This window comes from Mesoplodon densirostris, chromosome 9 (genome assembly GCF_025265405.1).
Source record: "Mesoplodon densirostris isolate mMesDen1 chromosome 9, mMesDen1 primary haplotype, whole genome shotgun sequence".
NCBI lineage: Eukaryota > Metazoa > Chordata > Mammalia > Artiodactyla > Ziphiidae > Mesoplodon > Mesoplodon densirostris.
In genome coordinates this window covers 67,071,695-67,087,482 of record NC_082669.1, presented here as the reverse complement: position 1 = coordinate 67,087,482, position 15,788 = coordinate 67,071,695, and the positions used below count along the sequence as shown (strand labels likewise).

The 15,788-nt window shown below is 47.7% G+C and overlaps 1 protein-coding gene across 1 annotated transcript in view; it reads left to right on the top strand.

Moving 5' to 3' along the window:
- Positions 1-15,449, top strand: part of SCRN1 (secernin 1) — a 58,633-nt gene extending 43,184 nt beyond the window's left edge. Inside the window, exons 7-8 of the mRNA XM_060108461.1 lie at positions 9,156-9,336; positions 11,428-15,449. Coding sequence (XP_059964444.1) covers positions 9,156-9,336; positions 11,428-11,586 — 340 coding nt within the window. The 3' untranslated portion in view covers positions 11,587-15,449. The remainder of the gene's footprint in view (positions 1-9,155; positions 9,337-11,427) is intronic.
- Positions 15,450-15,788: the final 339 nt, after the last annotated feature.

Below are 15,788 nucleotides of genomic sequence, written 5' to 3'. Positions count from 1 at the left end.
AGATAAATAAGACCCAGTGAGACAGAAAGATACAGGAATGCCCAAGATTGATCAAAACCACCAGTTCCTGTGAGTTAGGGGACAGAATGGTCCAGAGGCAATGCACACTGAAGCCACCTCAAGTGCACTGGCCTCTTCTCTAAGACATTGTGTTTTAGGGTATTGCTTTCTGCCCACACACTTCAGCCAAGGGCTTGCACTGCACAGTGTTTAAGAACACGGCGTCTAGAATAAACTGCCAGGAGTTGAATTCCCCCTCTGTTGCTTAGTAACTGGTAAGTCTCTTAACCTCTCCAAGCTTGTGTCTGTCCTGTACAATGGACACAATACCAGCCCCTACTGTTATAGGCTTTTTGGGAGGATTAAATGAGATAACCCAAGGAAATGCGTAGTAGGCTTAACTATTATTTATTAAGACTATCTCTGATCTGCCAGGTAGACAGCAGCCCTTCTCCTTGGTAACTTCTAGTCACGCACACCACAAGTCATGTCATCAGTGCTTTAGTCACAGCCGTCCAGTGATTCCTAAATTATCAGAACCACTTAGGGGAGTGTTTGAAAAATACAGATGCCTTGACCTAAACCTATTGTGTCAGAATCTTTACGGTGGGCTTAGGAATCTGTCTGGTGAGTCTGAGCCTCAGCCTGGAGAGGTCTAGAAGACCGCCCATTCCAGTAGGTTCTTTGGTATTTTTCATGTGCTCCCTTGGCTGAAAACCATCATCATTTGAGTATCAGGTATCAAACCTTTGACTCTGCTACCAGGGACTCTGTAGCTGTTTGATTTCATTCCCTTTCCAGCTGAAAGTGTTTACTCTCCCCTTATTGTTTCAGGAATACAAGGCAATGGCAGTGTCCAGTTAGGGACTGTTTTGATGACTCAGGGGAGAAGCCAAGTACTTTTCCTGACCCTTAGACCTCACTACTGCCAACGTCAATAGATCTTTCTAACAAGACCTATTAAATTCAGTATAAGCTATCCTTAGTTTTTCATTCATTCATTATTCATTCAACAAGCACTTATTAGGCACCTGCTGTGTACCAAATCTTATGCTTGTTGGGTACTAGAGACAAAGTGTGCATAAGATAAGAGGTGGCATGAAGGAGACAATGAAGGGGGAAACCACAGAGGAAGAACTCTTGAGCACTGGGGGTTGTAGGAAGAGAGGTTTATTAGGTGCTAAAAGCAGGAATGACATTCTGGGTAGAGGGAACAGCATATGCAAAGGCAGAGAGGCATGAGACAGAATGGCACACATTGCAGCTGTGCATCCTCTTGTAGTTTATGTTTCCATCCCTCCTCCACCCGCCCCCACCCCCACCCCCAGTACACAAGCCCAACATGGGACCTCTGCTGGCCTCTGACAGCGAGCCTTGCCCGCTGGGCAGTATTCCAGGCAACCTCTCAGGACACGCCTCTGTTTGATTCCAGCTGCTTTCTCTTGATTTTATCTTCCAGTCCTGAACGCTTGGTTCCATGGCCCCACTCTGCTTTCTCTTGATTTTATCTTCCAGTCCTGAACGCTTGGTTCCATGGCCCCACTCCCACCCCCTTTTTGATGCATCAGATCTGGGGCTTGTCTTTCCTCTCCCTGGTGTCTGACTTCCCCTTGTGGACTCTCACCTCGCTTGCTGGTGGCTCTTGTGAGCACTTTGTGCTGGCCCACAGGGGTACATGTAGGCATTTAGAGTCTGTCTGGAACACACTGCCGAGGTATTTAGACATTGTTCTTCAGGGAACAGGAGCCTTTGAAGGAGCAGGTTGAACTGAAGAATGACTACAGCAACCCCCTTGGTTCCTGATGTCTCAGACAGCTGCTCTAACTGTGCTTAGAAGACAGGGCTTTGTGATTGCCAGGATGTGAAGATAAAGCAATTCTGTTTCCTGGGGTAAAGTACACGGCCTAATATAATTCTAAAAATGAGCTGGAACATAGCTTTCTAATATCTAAAATGGAAAATTTCAAGTAATTTTCAAAGAAAGTTATTCATGGTTAAATTAATTGAAAAGACCTTAAAGGCTATTAAGGACTTCCCGGAAGACATTCATTTTTATCTTCTCTGGTTAAATGAGCTACATTTCCTACTGTGACTATAGAACTGTCATAGATTTTTTTTTCTCCTATTCAACATTTCAATGTTCCTCTGTAATTGGGCATGCTCAACATTTTGTATTTTGTCATCAGGAAGTGTAATTACCTACCTTATTTTTAGGTAATAAAATTAGGTAAATTTTAACTGGCTTCTGCTAATGCTAAAAACATTAGAGAGATGTTTGCAAGAAATAGTTTCAGAGCAGTGGACTTGCAAAAGATTATGATCAAAGAAGACTATATGGGCTTCCCTGGTGGCGCGGTGGTTGGGGGTCTGCCTGCCGGTTCAGGGGACACGGATTCGTGCCCCGGTCTGGAAGGATCCCACATGCCGCAGAGCGGCTGGACCCGTGAGCCATGGCCACTGAGCCTGCGCGTCCGGAGCCTGTGCTCCGCAACAGGAGAGGCCACAACAGTGAGAGGCCCGCGTACCGCAAAAAAAAAAAAAAAAAAAAGAAGGCTATTATTTATCTTTCTAATTAATGTTAGAAACCAAAGGACATCATCTGACTATTGGTCTGTCTGCTCCAGAACTTCTTGGCTCTTTGCTCATTGCGTTAATTATAGACCCTTTTCTCGCTATAGCTTGTTCTCACGTTCCCTTTTTTTCTTCCTCCTTCCCTCCCTTCTCTCCTCCCTTCCTCCTAATATGTACCAGGTACTATGTAAGTTTGAGATTTGGAAGCAGATGCAGAAGTCAGAGTCTGAGAGTGGGTGGGAGATGCAAAAGACCTTTAATTCATTTTATTGAGCAGGCAAATTCCATCATATTAATATTCTATTGAGTCAGCTGGTGCCTTGGTCATCCATATAGTGACACTCATTGGCTTTAGTGCACCGGTTCTGACCTTCGGAGGCCATTTCCTACGTGGAAGCAGTACTTGTTAAAGCTCATCGATATGAAGAATTGGAGAGGGAGAGAGCAGAGAGGTAGCTTCGCATTTTGAGGCAGTGTAGAATTCCGAGTCTCGTGGTGTGCCAGAGCCTGTGGAAGCTGATGATGTCATCTCTTCCCAACCCTGTGTTCAGTGACATCACATCGGTAGTTTGAAATGGGCCCCAGTGGGCGTGTTTACACCGTGGAAATCGGCAGACATCATGAATTAGGGCTTGTTATTTTCGCCACCGAGAGGCCCCCGCATCTGAGAAAACACACAAATACTCAAGATACAGGATGGATAAACCAAGAGGGGGAGAGTATTAAAAATTTTCCATTTTAAATATTAGAAGGTTATTTCCCCACCCATTTCTTTAATTGTATTAGGCCGTGTACTTTAGCCTGGTAAACAGAAAATAGGGAGGAAGTTCTAGGAAAGAGAGGGTGTTTGACCCACTTCAGTGGCAGGGAATGGGGAGATGCAAGGGGCGTGGTGTGTGTGTGTGTTTTCTTCGTCTTCTCCCAGGTACTAGGCTCGAGAGGCTACATTGCATCAGCTGAGACTGTCTTGTCTGGTTAATTCAAATGTTAGTGACAAGTGGAACCTTTTCATTATTGGAGATGATGTTATGGGCTGTAGACACCGTAGTTTACTATGTAAATACAGTGTGGGGCACAGCCTGCACAGACAGACACAGAGCTGAGGGCCTTGTGTAAAATAGCACTCCCTCTGATTTCATAACCAATTCTCGCAACACTGTCTTTTTCCTCTCTCCTACCCCACGGTTTTGACTTTGCAAAACCTCCCAGAGTATCTGGATCCAGCCCTCAGGGTGTCCTATGCTCCAAAAGTACTAGTTCTCTTTCCCTGTAAATGAAAACACCCTTCATGGGTAAGTTCTGCTCTCCACCAGATGTGGCTTTGACTATATGATTAAAGTGACTCACAGTCAAGCTGGGATGACCCATGGATGAACCATTCAGAGGGACACCTGCAGTTGAGAGAAACTGGTTCTTCCAGGCCCTTTTCAGATGGGTTCAAAGTTTAGCAAATTCATCCAAGCAGGAGGCTTTGTGCTGCTATTTTCTGCCCCAGAGGATCTGCTGGGGACTCCAGGGCACAGGAGAAGCCCAGCTTTATCGCTCAGGGAGTTTCTGCATCTTCAGTGTGAACAGAGCCATGTTTGAAGTCAGAAATGTGAGCTGGCCACTGATACTTAAATTCCAAATCCCAAAGCACAAAAATATTTTGCTTTTCTGCAGTAGCATAATGTATATATATATATATATATATATATATATATATATATATATATATATATATATATATATATATATATATATATATATTTTTTTTTTTTTTTGGAAACCCGCAGAAGGGATATATAAGGGTGAGTGGTAATGGGGGAAAATGACTTTAGATTTAGAAGATCTGAATTTACTTCTCCATCTGGCACGTATTAGGAATGTGCCTGTGGACAAAGCACTTAGCTTCTGTGAGCCTCAGTCATCTCTTCTGTGAAATGGTACAGAAGTTTTTGCCCTGCCTTGTTCACTGCTGCAGGGTTCCCCAACCAACCCCTGGTCTGCAGCCTGTTAGGAACCGGGCCACACAGCAGGAGGTGAGCGGCAGGCGAGCGAGCGAAGCTTCATCTGTATTTACAGTCAATCCCCATCGCTCGCGTTACTGCCTGAGCCATCACCCCACACCCCACCGTCCGTGGAAAAATTGTCTTCCACGAAGCCAGTCCCTGGTGCCAAAAAGGTTGGGGACCGCTGCCCTGCTGTATCCCTAGTACTTAGACTAGTATCTGGATCTCAGCATTACACACATATTGAATGGATGAATGAATGAAATTCCATGAGAATTGAATGAAAGCACTTTGAAAATTATGATATATTGTAAAATGTTAGAGATTTTCATGATAATTTTGTTTTCCTTCCAAAGGAAGAAACAAATGAGAGGAAAACAGATTTTTTACACTGGCTTGGTGCATCCATCTCAAGGTTTTAGAAAGAAAAAAGGGACAGAGAAGGCAAAGATGCCTCCAGTGAAGTGCCTTTCTTGGCTGTGGCTCAGAGTGTCACCCAGGACTAAAATCCTGCAGACCCTGAGACCTTGCGAGCCCGTGCTGGCTTCGTGTCATCGGACTGTGTGCCGTGGCCCTTCGGTTTGTCTCAGTGAGAGCTGACGGGTGCAGGGGTGGGGTTCCCTTTCATGTTGCTCATGGCTTTCTTTGTTTAATTGTCCTGCTCGAGGGTCCCCTTAGCGTAGCTCAGCCACCTTGAAACTTCCTCATTAACCAGCTACTGGGCCAAACTTCGCTGGTGGAAGCACTTCCCCTTTTGGGCCTATCGTCCTGTATTTGTGTCACACCACACCGTGGAGGGGCTGGGTGACCAGGGCGAGCTCTGGGTGACCAGGGCGAGCTCTGGGTTAGGGGGCTTCTCTGAAGGTCAGGCTGTGAGGCGGCTCTGAGGGTGGGGCAGAATCAGCTTCTGGAGCTCCCTGAGCTGTGTCCCGCCTGCATCTGAGCCACCCACGGGCTCCTCGGGGGGTTCTCGAAATGGCTGATGAAGTGGGCACCGCCCTGGCTGGGTGGGCCTGGAGGGGTGGTCATGACCCAGAGGGCAGTTCAGCTTTGCCGCTGGCTGGGCGTGCGGCCTCGGCAAGTTGTTTCCTCTTTCTGGGCCATTAGTTAGCATACATTTACTCAAGTGGCATTTAAGAAGCTACCATCTGAGGTTCAGTGTGGGAAGATGTGGGAGTATCTTCTCACCTATTTGGACTTTTAATGAGATTTTCTGTAAGGATTGGCAGGAAATAAGAACATTTGGAAACTGCTGAGTTATCCACGTTGCCCTTTTCTGGATATGTAGACATAAATTATCAGGACTGAGTTATAGATAATTCCCACATCCTGGTATATTAGTATTATTGCAGTTTCTTATTGGCAGTAATTTTATTTATTCAATCTCAAAAAAACCCTTTAACCACCAGACACATCTATGGTTCATGTTTTTAGCAGCTGAGGATGCTGACTTCCTTATAGACTTTGGAAAAAAGCTCTTGGAGAGGTTTGGCTGCCTTAGAATATTATGGGAACCTCATCATATTACTTACTTATTTATTTTTAAAGTTAAAATGGATAGATGGGAGGGTTAAACATATGGTCCCTCCTGTCTTAGAAATGCTACCAGACACTCTCACTGATGTTAAAATGAGTGTGGAGTGGTTTGAAGTTCCATCACATAGAGGGCTCTGATTTTTACTCTGCTATTAGCCTGTATATTGGGTGCAGATGACCATGATTGTTCTTAGCATGAACTTCTTGAAGACACACATTCACAGGCCACATGACATAGAAAGAGAAATAACACAATAGCTTTAGAAGTTGAAAGGGACCGTAGAGATCGTTTCAGTCCAGTGAGAGACAGAGAGGGAAAATGACGGGCCCCATAGTTGGTCAAAGGTGACAAGGGGACACACACCCCCATTCTGAGTCCCAGCCCAGTTCCCTGCCCCACTGTCATGAGGCAGGCAGACCTGGATGGTCGCTCAGCAAGACCAGCGCCATCCTTCTCCCTCACAGGGCCAGTGTCGGGATGGTCCTGAGCCTCATGGTAAGAAAAGCACTGAGGTTCCAGAAACTGAATGACAGATTTCCCAATGAAAACATCACTCCCACGTGGCCTTTTGAGGGGTAAAGAGGTGCAGTGTGGGCGATTTTATGGTGTAGCATCACACGAGTGAACATCACCTGTGGCCTGGGGCCGGTGTAAAATGGGAGAACCCCTGTCCCAAGGAATCTGCTCAGCAGCCCGGGCTCAGCAGCTCTGCTGGACACTGCAGTTTCCCTGGCTCGCCGTGGCTAAGCCTGCACCCACCCCACCTCCAAGCCCAAGAGCAGGGGATCCCCCGGCTCTGACCCTTTCTGCCTAGCACTGGGCCTGGGGAGGAGGTGTGAACTGTGCAGGTTCTGGGGTGCTTGGCAGGAGCCTGGGCCCAGTGTCCCTCAGGGGGTCTCAGCTCAGGCCAAGGAAGCTGCAGGTCATATTGCTGGAAGACGGTGTGTGTTGTGTGCACTGGCTTTTCAGGAAAAGTGCTGTCAGGCCCTGAAGGATAGGACACTTGCCTGCTGTGAGGCTGCTGTGTTGTCAGAGACCAGAGGGGCACAGAGGCAGTTAGTTCTGGATGTCTCTATGCTGGACTCCGCCCTCTTCCACCTCTTTCCCTCCCTCCCTCCCTCCCTCCTTCCTTCCTTCCCCCTCTCCTCTCTCCCTCCCCATCCATTTACCATCCGCCAGTGAACCCTCAAACTGCCCTTTTGCAGAGTCAACCAAATGACCAATTGGAGAATTCAACTTCATGTAATCAAAACTCTTTAGACGCTTTAAAATTGTGCATTAATTCCTTTCACTTTCAACAGTCACCCATTCAACATTCAGGAGAAGGGAAGAGGAGTGATGTATTTTCAGGAGGCCGTAGGAAGTGGCAATGTGTGTTCCCTCTGTATAAGGTAGCTCCCCTGAATCTTGGGGAGGGAAGTTCCTTGGGAGGACTCGGCCTTGTGGAATTAGGTCCAGCCCACATGCCTATGCCTTGTGCTTCACGGTAGATGGGCCCAGTCTCCTGCGTTTGCATCACCTGCAGAAAACAGCGCTTATCCTTAACCTGTACCACCCACTTTGCCAGCTTTGGGAGCAACTGCTTTCAAGATTCAAATTAAATTAGGATGAGCCCGATCTTTCATGCTGTGATCAGGGTCTTTCTTCTTCACCTGAGCCCTTTTCCCTTGACAACCTCAGGGAACAAACCCAGGAGGTCACTGCTAGTTACTGTGGTCTCTGGTCATGCTCCTCAGACTTGGATGTCATCAATCCCCTGGGGACCTTAACAAGCAGGTTCTATTCATCAGGACCGGGGCGGGGGGTGGGGATGGGGCGTGAGGGTGATGCTGACGCTCAAGTCCAAGGACACAGTTTGGGTACAAAGGTCATGGGTTTCCAGTTCTTTGCAGATTGTGGCATAGTGAAAAGGTTTGTGTGGCACACCGGCAAGGCTGCTCGGGCCGCCTCAAGTCCAGGCATCTCGGGGCTGAGGGAAGCAACCTCCCAGCTCACTTCTCACCCACTGGAGGCACCAGTTAAGAGGAAATAACCCAAACCTGAGCCGTACACACGGGGTGTGGGTGTGTGTCTCATTCTCTCCAATTGTTATTGCAGGTGCCCGCGTGTTGTGATTGAAAACAGGCCACCCTCGGGGCCCAGAGGTGCCTGTGCTCTGCCAGGAGGACTGCTTTGATCCAGCCGTGTTCTTTCTGGGTGCAGAGCAGGGAGAGTGAGGCTCTCCCTCTAGTGTTACTGTCAGCTGTGGTCACCACAGACCCCGCTGGCCTGGGATCCCAAGATGCAGTTTCTTAGACACATGGCTGTTTCAGGGTGTGTGCGCGTCTGGGGGGATGTGTTGAAATGTCCCCAGGTATGCACAGGTGTGCGCACGCGTGCGCGCGCGCGCGCGCGCACACACACACACACACACACACACACACACAGCCATGTCCCCTGAGACATCCCTCGTGGCAAAAGAGCTGAATCAAAGAGTTCTTGCGTTAGCCGCCTACTATCCCCTCAGCCTCACTCTCACACAACCAGACTTCTGTCCTCTGTGGTGTGCCCTCTCTGGGGCTCCAGGATGCTTTCTTTGTCATCTGTCTTAATCTGTCCCACCTTGAGTCTGTCAGAGATATTCCAAACATTTTCAAATAAGGTAGAACCTAAAAGAAAATGGTTGACGTCTCAGACCCTGCCTTTCCAGGAGGCCCCTTTCCACAGAGCACGGTAGAGAAAGACCAGCGCAAATCGGTGGCCCACTGCACCCTTTCCTCAAAACACTGTGTCTCTTTGCCTTCTTTCATGTGACTGAAAGGGGCTCTTAAATGGCCTTCCTAGAACAAAGCCAGTCTGTTTTGATGTCTCCTCGCTGCAAATAGAAGAATTTGCAGCATATAAACGGCAGTTAGTTCTACTAATAGTTACTAAGATATGCAGTTGGGTACCTCCCGGCAGGCACCCGCCTGCCACCGTGAGCTGGCCCCGGAGATGTTTGCTGAAGGAAAGGGCAGCCTCTGGTGTCCTCGAGCCCCAGGCTCGGTTTGGCTGAAGTACCTCTCCTTTCTCTCCAGGTCCATATTCAAGCCTTTCATCTTTGTCGACGATGTAAAACTCGTCCCCAAAGCACAGTCTCCCTGTTTCGGAGACGATGACCCTGCCAGAAAGGAGCCTCGGTTCCAGGAGAAGCCAGACCGCCGCCACGAGCTGTACAAGGCCCATGAGTGGGCCCGGGCGGTCCTGGAGAGTGACGAGGTGAGCCTGGCTGTGAGCCCCGGGCGCGGGCGGGGTCCCTAGAAAGGAGGCAGGACAGCGGTGAACAAGCTCGTCCTCTTCCTCCTCTCCAGCAAGTCTGCTTCCAGAAACCCAGGCTCCCGGGGCCCCTGCTAGAATGCTGGTGGTAGTTGTTCCTCCCAGCCTCTTGAAACCCAGTGAAACCAAGCCTCTGCTTTTGATGTTATTCTAGAACTCAGTGGGCTAAGAATCTCTCTCTTACTTACTGTTCACCTGCAGATAACAGAAACGTGCAGTACTAGTCAGGAGAACTGCTTTTCTGTTGTCGAAAATTCTTTGTATACTTTTAGGGGTAAAAATGTGTACGTAAGGGCAGCACTTTAAAGATGCAATCATGTTGTTTTTTAACAAAGTTCTGGAGACGGTTGGTGGTGATGGTTGCACAGCAATGTGAATGTCTTTATGCCACTGAACTGTACACTTAAAAATGGTTAAAATGGTAAATTTTGTTATGTATATTTTTTCATACAAAAAAGTTTTTTTTTAAAGTCTCTAGTTTTAAAATAGTTATTCTTCAAAGTGCAGCCCTCCCTCCTCCACCCAAAGTTCTGATGAATAAAGTTACAAGACATCAATTCAAACAAGACAAACACTCAATATGTGCCCAGAGCAACCCTTAGTGGTGGACTTTCATATAAAATCCTCTATGTTGCTGAAGGGAGAAGGAAGGAACATGGTTGTTAGATGTTCATCTGCTTCCCAAGCATTTATTCAACAACTTGTAAGGGTCCAATTTGTCCTGAAGAAAGTGACATCTTATAGGTAAATTGGTGCGTGCATTTTGCGTGGACTGGGTGAGCTTATTTTCTCACATCCAGCATGGTGGACTCTCTAAAAAGGATAGCAAGAAAGGAGAGCAGTAAATCCAAGTGAGTTCAGAAAGTATCTCTGAGAAGGGTAGTCTCACTATTTATAGAACTCTTCTGTGCCCCAGAAGTGACCATTCTGACGTGTAAAAGTCGCAGTTATTGGACATCGACCCTCCCTGCCAGACATTCCCCTGGAACCAGGAATACTCCCGCTGCATTACACAGAGTTCTGTCCAGGGCTGTCCTCCCTGCCTGCTGACAGCGCATGTTTTCTAGGTGGATCACAGTAAGCCGAAGCAGGGGAAAATGTCACTCCCTGGTGCACAGTTTTGTGGATATTTGGCAAACGAAGGCAGGGGTAGAAAGGGCCGTGTGTTCTGAAGTATCCTACACAAAATTTCAAAGAGATGAGACTGATGAGGCTGGGTGGACTTTGAAATTTGGCAATGACCCTTGGTTTGAGTTAAGGCAGCACTAGGAAGTGGTCGATGGGTGGTGACAGCGGCTTCTCTGTTCAGGGACTAATTGGGCAAATAAAAGCTTCTCATTGTCATCCACTGTATGTAAATGAGTGACTGCCACTTGGAAGAAGAGATGCCACCCCCTCAGAAAAAAAGTAAGTTGGGGATAGACAGGCCATGTGATTATTCATTGATCCATTTATTCTTTCAAGAGACATTATTGGGAGTGCCTCCTCTGTCCCAGGCAGGAGGATAGAGATAAGCCTGGGTCTCCCTCCCTGGGAGATCGTGGTCTAATGGGGGACACAGGTAAGTAGACAGACCATCGCAAGACAGAAAGAGAACAACCCTGGCAGAAGGAAAGGGATTGGATGGGGGGAGCCTAGAGGAAAGGCGTTCACGGAAGGCTGAAGGTGGGCGCAAGCTGACTGAGTGTTGAGGGGAGCAGGGTTGCCTGTGCCGTGGCGAGAAAGAGTATCATGGGCTGGAGGAATGCAGCTAATTCGGTCTGGCTGAAGAGCAAGGAGATGCGGGAGGCGTGGCAAAGGCGAGGCACGAGCCTCGGTACATTACAAAGGGCCTTTCCCAACGTCACTCAGGAGTCTGGATTTTTATCCTGAAGGCAAGAACTCCAAGCAGAGCAGTGACATCACCACACCTGCATTTTAGAACCATCCCCGTGGCAGTCCCGCGGGGAGCAGATTGAATGGGGTGGGGGGCAGGCCCTCCGGGGGGCTTTCAGTGTCCATTGCAATGACCCCCGCTGTTTTTGTCCTTCTCAGGAGCAAGGTCAAAAGCTGAGGAAGACGATGCTGGAACTAGAGAAGCAAGGCCTGGAAGCCATGGAGGAAATCCTGACCAGCAGTGACCCCCTGGACCCCACCGAAGTGGGAGATCTCTTCTATGACTGTGTTGACACGGAGATTAAGTTCTTTAAGTGAAGTAAGCATTCCCTTTCCCCTTCTTATTTAAAATTTCCCACCTTACTAAATTACCAGCAAAACAAACCGCTCTCCTGTCCGAGTAAAATGAGAAAGTTCAGATGTGTTAACGTCACACTGTTCCCTAGTGTTCTGGCTCGGATCTCACAACGCCCCCTTCTTCTGCAACATAGATCCCCTCCTTCTGCAGTGTAACATGTATCCCATTTGCCTGTTGTGCGATTGTATGACTGATTGTGGATTTTAAGCTGCTCTTATTGTGTTTCAGTGACAATGGACACATTAGCCTTTTCATGGGAGGACTAGAGTCCATCAAGCCTTGAAAGACAGGCTCCACTGCGCCGAGTTTGAGGGGAAGGCAAAATCTTTTGAAGTCTTACTCTTTCTCTCAGTAGTGGTTTCTTTCTGGTTAACAAAAGGCATTTCTTTGGCCCAGGGCTCTTGTGTGTGTGCTCAAGGGAGGCTTCCTGGCCTGGCCTCCCTTCTGCTGAGCGCAGGCCTGTAATGCAGAATGTCTCCAGCTGTGTCTTCTGAGAGACAAAACAAGTGGGAAGGAATAAAGGGGGCTCCTCTGCAGGCCCAGCTCCATCCCAATGATTCCTGTGATCTGAAAGAACCTGTGCACCGCCTCGTGTGCGGTGGACCCGCAGACAGCTTCCACGTGCCATGCGAGCTGGAAGCTGCCCACTGTAGAGATTCAGAGGCAGCTGTGCGTGACGACCCTGGATCGCGGCGCGGCTCTCCCATGAGGCACGGGGCTCTCCCTGCACGGCCGCTCACCCGCCGCACGGATGTGCATATGTCTAGAAATGATTCTGGGCCTGGTTACCGCCGTCTAGTTTAGGATTAATTAAATGGCCCTGTGGCAGAAGTTCCACCCCATGAAGCTGCAAATTTCTCAGCTAATGAGGGAAAGAAAAGGAGAAACTCTTGGCTGTTTAGATTCCAGTTGAAGTAGCTGGAATCTGAGCAGCCATTCCATTATCTCAGCAGAGACTTTAATTAAACTGATTTGTTTCCCATGTTGTGGGCGCATGAAGGATTTGACTTACCAGCAGAGCCCAGGAAAGCATGTGAGGAAGACCAGATGGGCCCAGCATGGGGAAGACAGAGGGCAGGAAGGGGACAGATGGATGGAGAAGCATTCGGCTCCACGGTGAGTCCTACCCAGCCTGTTATATCCCCCAAAGCTGTGGAGGAAGCACCTGGCTTTCCCTAGTCCTCCCTTTATTCCTCTTGCCCTGCATGGCCCCTTAGCTGCCTTCAGACCGGTAGCTGAAGTGGGCCGGTGCTGGTGGGGGCCGGGGGGCTTACTTCCAGCCACTGAAACTCTCCACCACTCTTAACATGGAAGGGGGCAGAGATGCTGAGGAGAAGTGTGTGTGTTAATACAGCACTGGGAGAGAGGACAGCGGCTTCATTATGCAGCCTCACCTGTGCCATGTGGGCCTAATCACCTTCATCACTGACAGGCCTTTCCAAATGGAAATACTGTGAGTGTCAGTAATCTTGGAAGTGACTTCAAGTTAGTGACTCCTTGTCAGCTGCAGTGTATCATATGCCATGAGAGCTGGAAGGGACTTGGGCCCCCATACACAGACGTGGACACTGAGGGTCACAGGTTTTACTGGAACAAATCCTTTTTTCTACGAACTCCCCTGTAAGGGTGTAAGCATAAGAGCACCGTGAGCTTTCTGCCCAGCAGTTTTGCAAATTCTGTATGTAAAATCACTAACTACAAGTGGTGAGAGGTGGGAGGAATATTTGTGCTGACAAAGTTAACAGCAGCTGTTCACGGTGACTTGTGGTTGCTGAGTTTTGTCGGGGTTTGGCCTGGGCTCTCACTGTGGGTGAACTTAGGGTGTCCTCTTAGGCAGCGCAGCCACTCTGAGAGCGTGTCTACAGCTGCTGAGTGGGGAAGGGTGAGGCTTGGGGATGACATATGTACCTCATCCCCTCCCAAGCCCACCTGCTGAGTGGTTATTTAAAACAAGATAGTGCAGAAAGCCACTCTAAAATTTCACCACGTGGAATCCTCTCCCCCTATTATGGAAATATTTCATCAGACCTGGTATGTCTGAGATACCCAGGGTGATTAGGGGTTTGACCAAAAGAAGTCTAGTGAGAATAAATTACAGAGGCCTGCTTTCATTATTATAGGCCAAGCAAAGGTCACAGATAACCCAGCCAGACTTATGCTATTACCCAGCCATTGTGCAGTGGGAAACATAATGGCCACTTCTGTTAGGGACATTGGACCTTATTCCAGCAACCCAAAGAAGGGCCAACTCTGAGAGATGTCTTGGCTGACGCTATACATCACAATTGTGATGCCACTGTCTTACCACTAGAGGGTGTGGCAGTCCTTTCGTGGCAGAAGTTAAAAGGGGCTGGGATGCTTCCATCAGGCTGTACAGAGATGTTTCATGTACAGTTAAAACCTGAGTAATAGCGGTGGATAGATTCCTTGTGCATTGGGATGCGAGGGGAAAGACAGGAAGAGAGCAAAGAGCCTGCTGATGTGGCTATACTCACTTCTAGTGACATATTAACAGCCTGAAACATGTAGTTGGATTTTGAGTACGCCATTGCTGGGGGGATGTTTGTTTTTAAATGCTCCTAACAGACTCTGCTTTTGAAAAATGCTTATCATTACGTGGACAATTTCTTCACCAGGGATTGCTTTTCTAAAGGCAGTATGGGGAAAATGAATATTCAAGATGAACTATGAAAATAATGTTTAAAGGTTGGCGTGTAAATAGCTTCCTAAAATACCATTTGTGTATCCATTAAGACCTGGGGGAGGGGGAGGGGGCTGTGTATGCCTTGTGCAGAAAGAAGACATGGCCGTGAAGGACAGACTCTCTCCCCTATCCCCGCGCCCCATAATCAAACATAAGCTAGTTAGTCTTGGCTAGTAGCTGGGATTTACCACTCATACTCTGAGGAGGGGCACAAGCTCCAATAAAAGTAAATTAGCAAAGCAGAAGTAGTACTCTTTCATCCTTGGAGGTGGTTTGGAGTTTTAGGTAGAATAAGGATATACTTGAAATTATGGTAATTCTTTAGTGCCCAATAACATAAGACTGTTATTGTTAGAAAGAGTCTTTCTTATAAGCTGTCTAATAGAGAAGGTGTATGCCTATTAGATATTAGCAGTGAAGTTCCTTCACTACTGGGTGGATTATTAGGTATAAAAAATAATTAACAACCAGGCAAACTACTTTGCTTCCTGATGTCATCCCACATGGGTCCAGGTGTTACACATCTCTGCCCAGCCCAGCAGGAAAGCCAGGTGGGACCAGTGTGTCTGTTATGAATGCACTAACTGCATTCTTGACTGAGGAGCAGTCAAGTCATTCCTGGCGAAGGTCTTCAGCTGAGCTCTCAGCTTTTGGGAGGAAGGAGGGAGGGGAACCCCCTGAGCTGGCCTTTCTTGAGTGGAGGGGGAGGGGCGGCAGGTCACGTGCACCAGCTGACCCAGCAGTACCTGTGCTTCCCTGTAGCCCTGGCATTTCATTCCATAGGGTCCTAGGTCCCAACTTCCCCTCCTACGGTTTGTGTCAAATGTGCTTTATCTGATTGAATCCAAACATCCCGAGATGTCACATGCCGATTTCTTGTGGGGATGAATATGTACGTTTGCAGTCATGTTGTGAGAAGTCAGATGTGTGAGCTGGAAAATGCTAGGGGCAGGGAATAATAAAAAGGAAAACCTTTCTGCTTCCTGCAGTGGGAACTGACCGTGTAGTCTTAATAGCCTTTTGTACACATATCTACAAACCAGATAACTTCCCCAACCAGTGCTTGCCTTTGGAATTGTCTCTAAATACATCAAGCATACAATAAAAAAAATACTGAAATTAATGTCTCTTGGCCTCTTCTATCTTGTGTTTCATTAATAGACGTGGGCATTGGCCACAACATAGAAAATATATGAAGGGGGATATACTTTATGACTGGAATCTTCGGAAAACCCAACCATTCAGCGTTTTCTCCATTTATCCATTCTGTGGATAAATTCACTCTTTAAAAATAAACACAAAACCATGATATACCACCTCACACCCATCCAGATGGTTACTATAAAAAAAAAAACAGAAAATAAGTGTTGGTGAGGATATGGAGAATTTGTAACCCTTGTGCACTGTCGATGGGAATATAAAATGGTGCAGCTGATATGGAAAACAGTATGGAGGTTC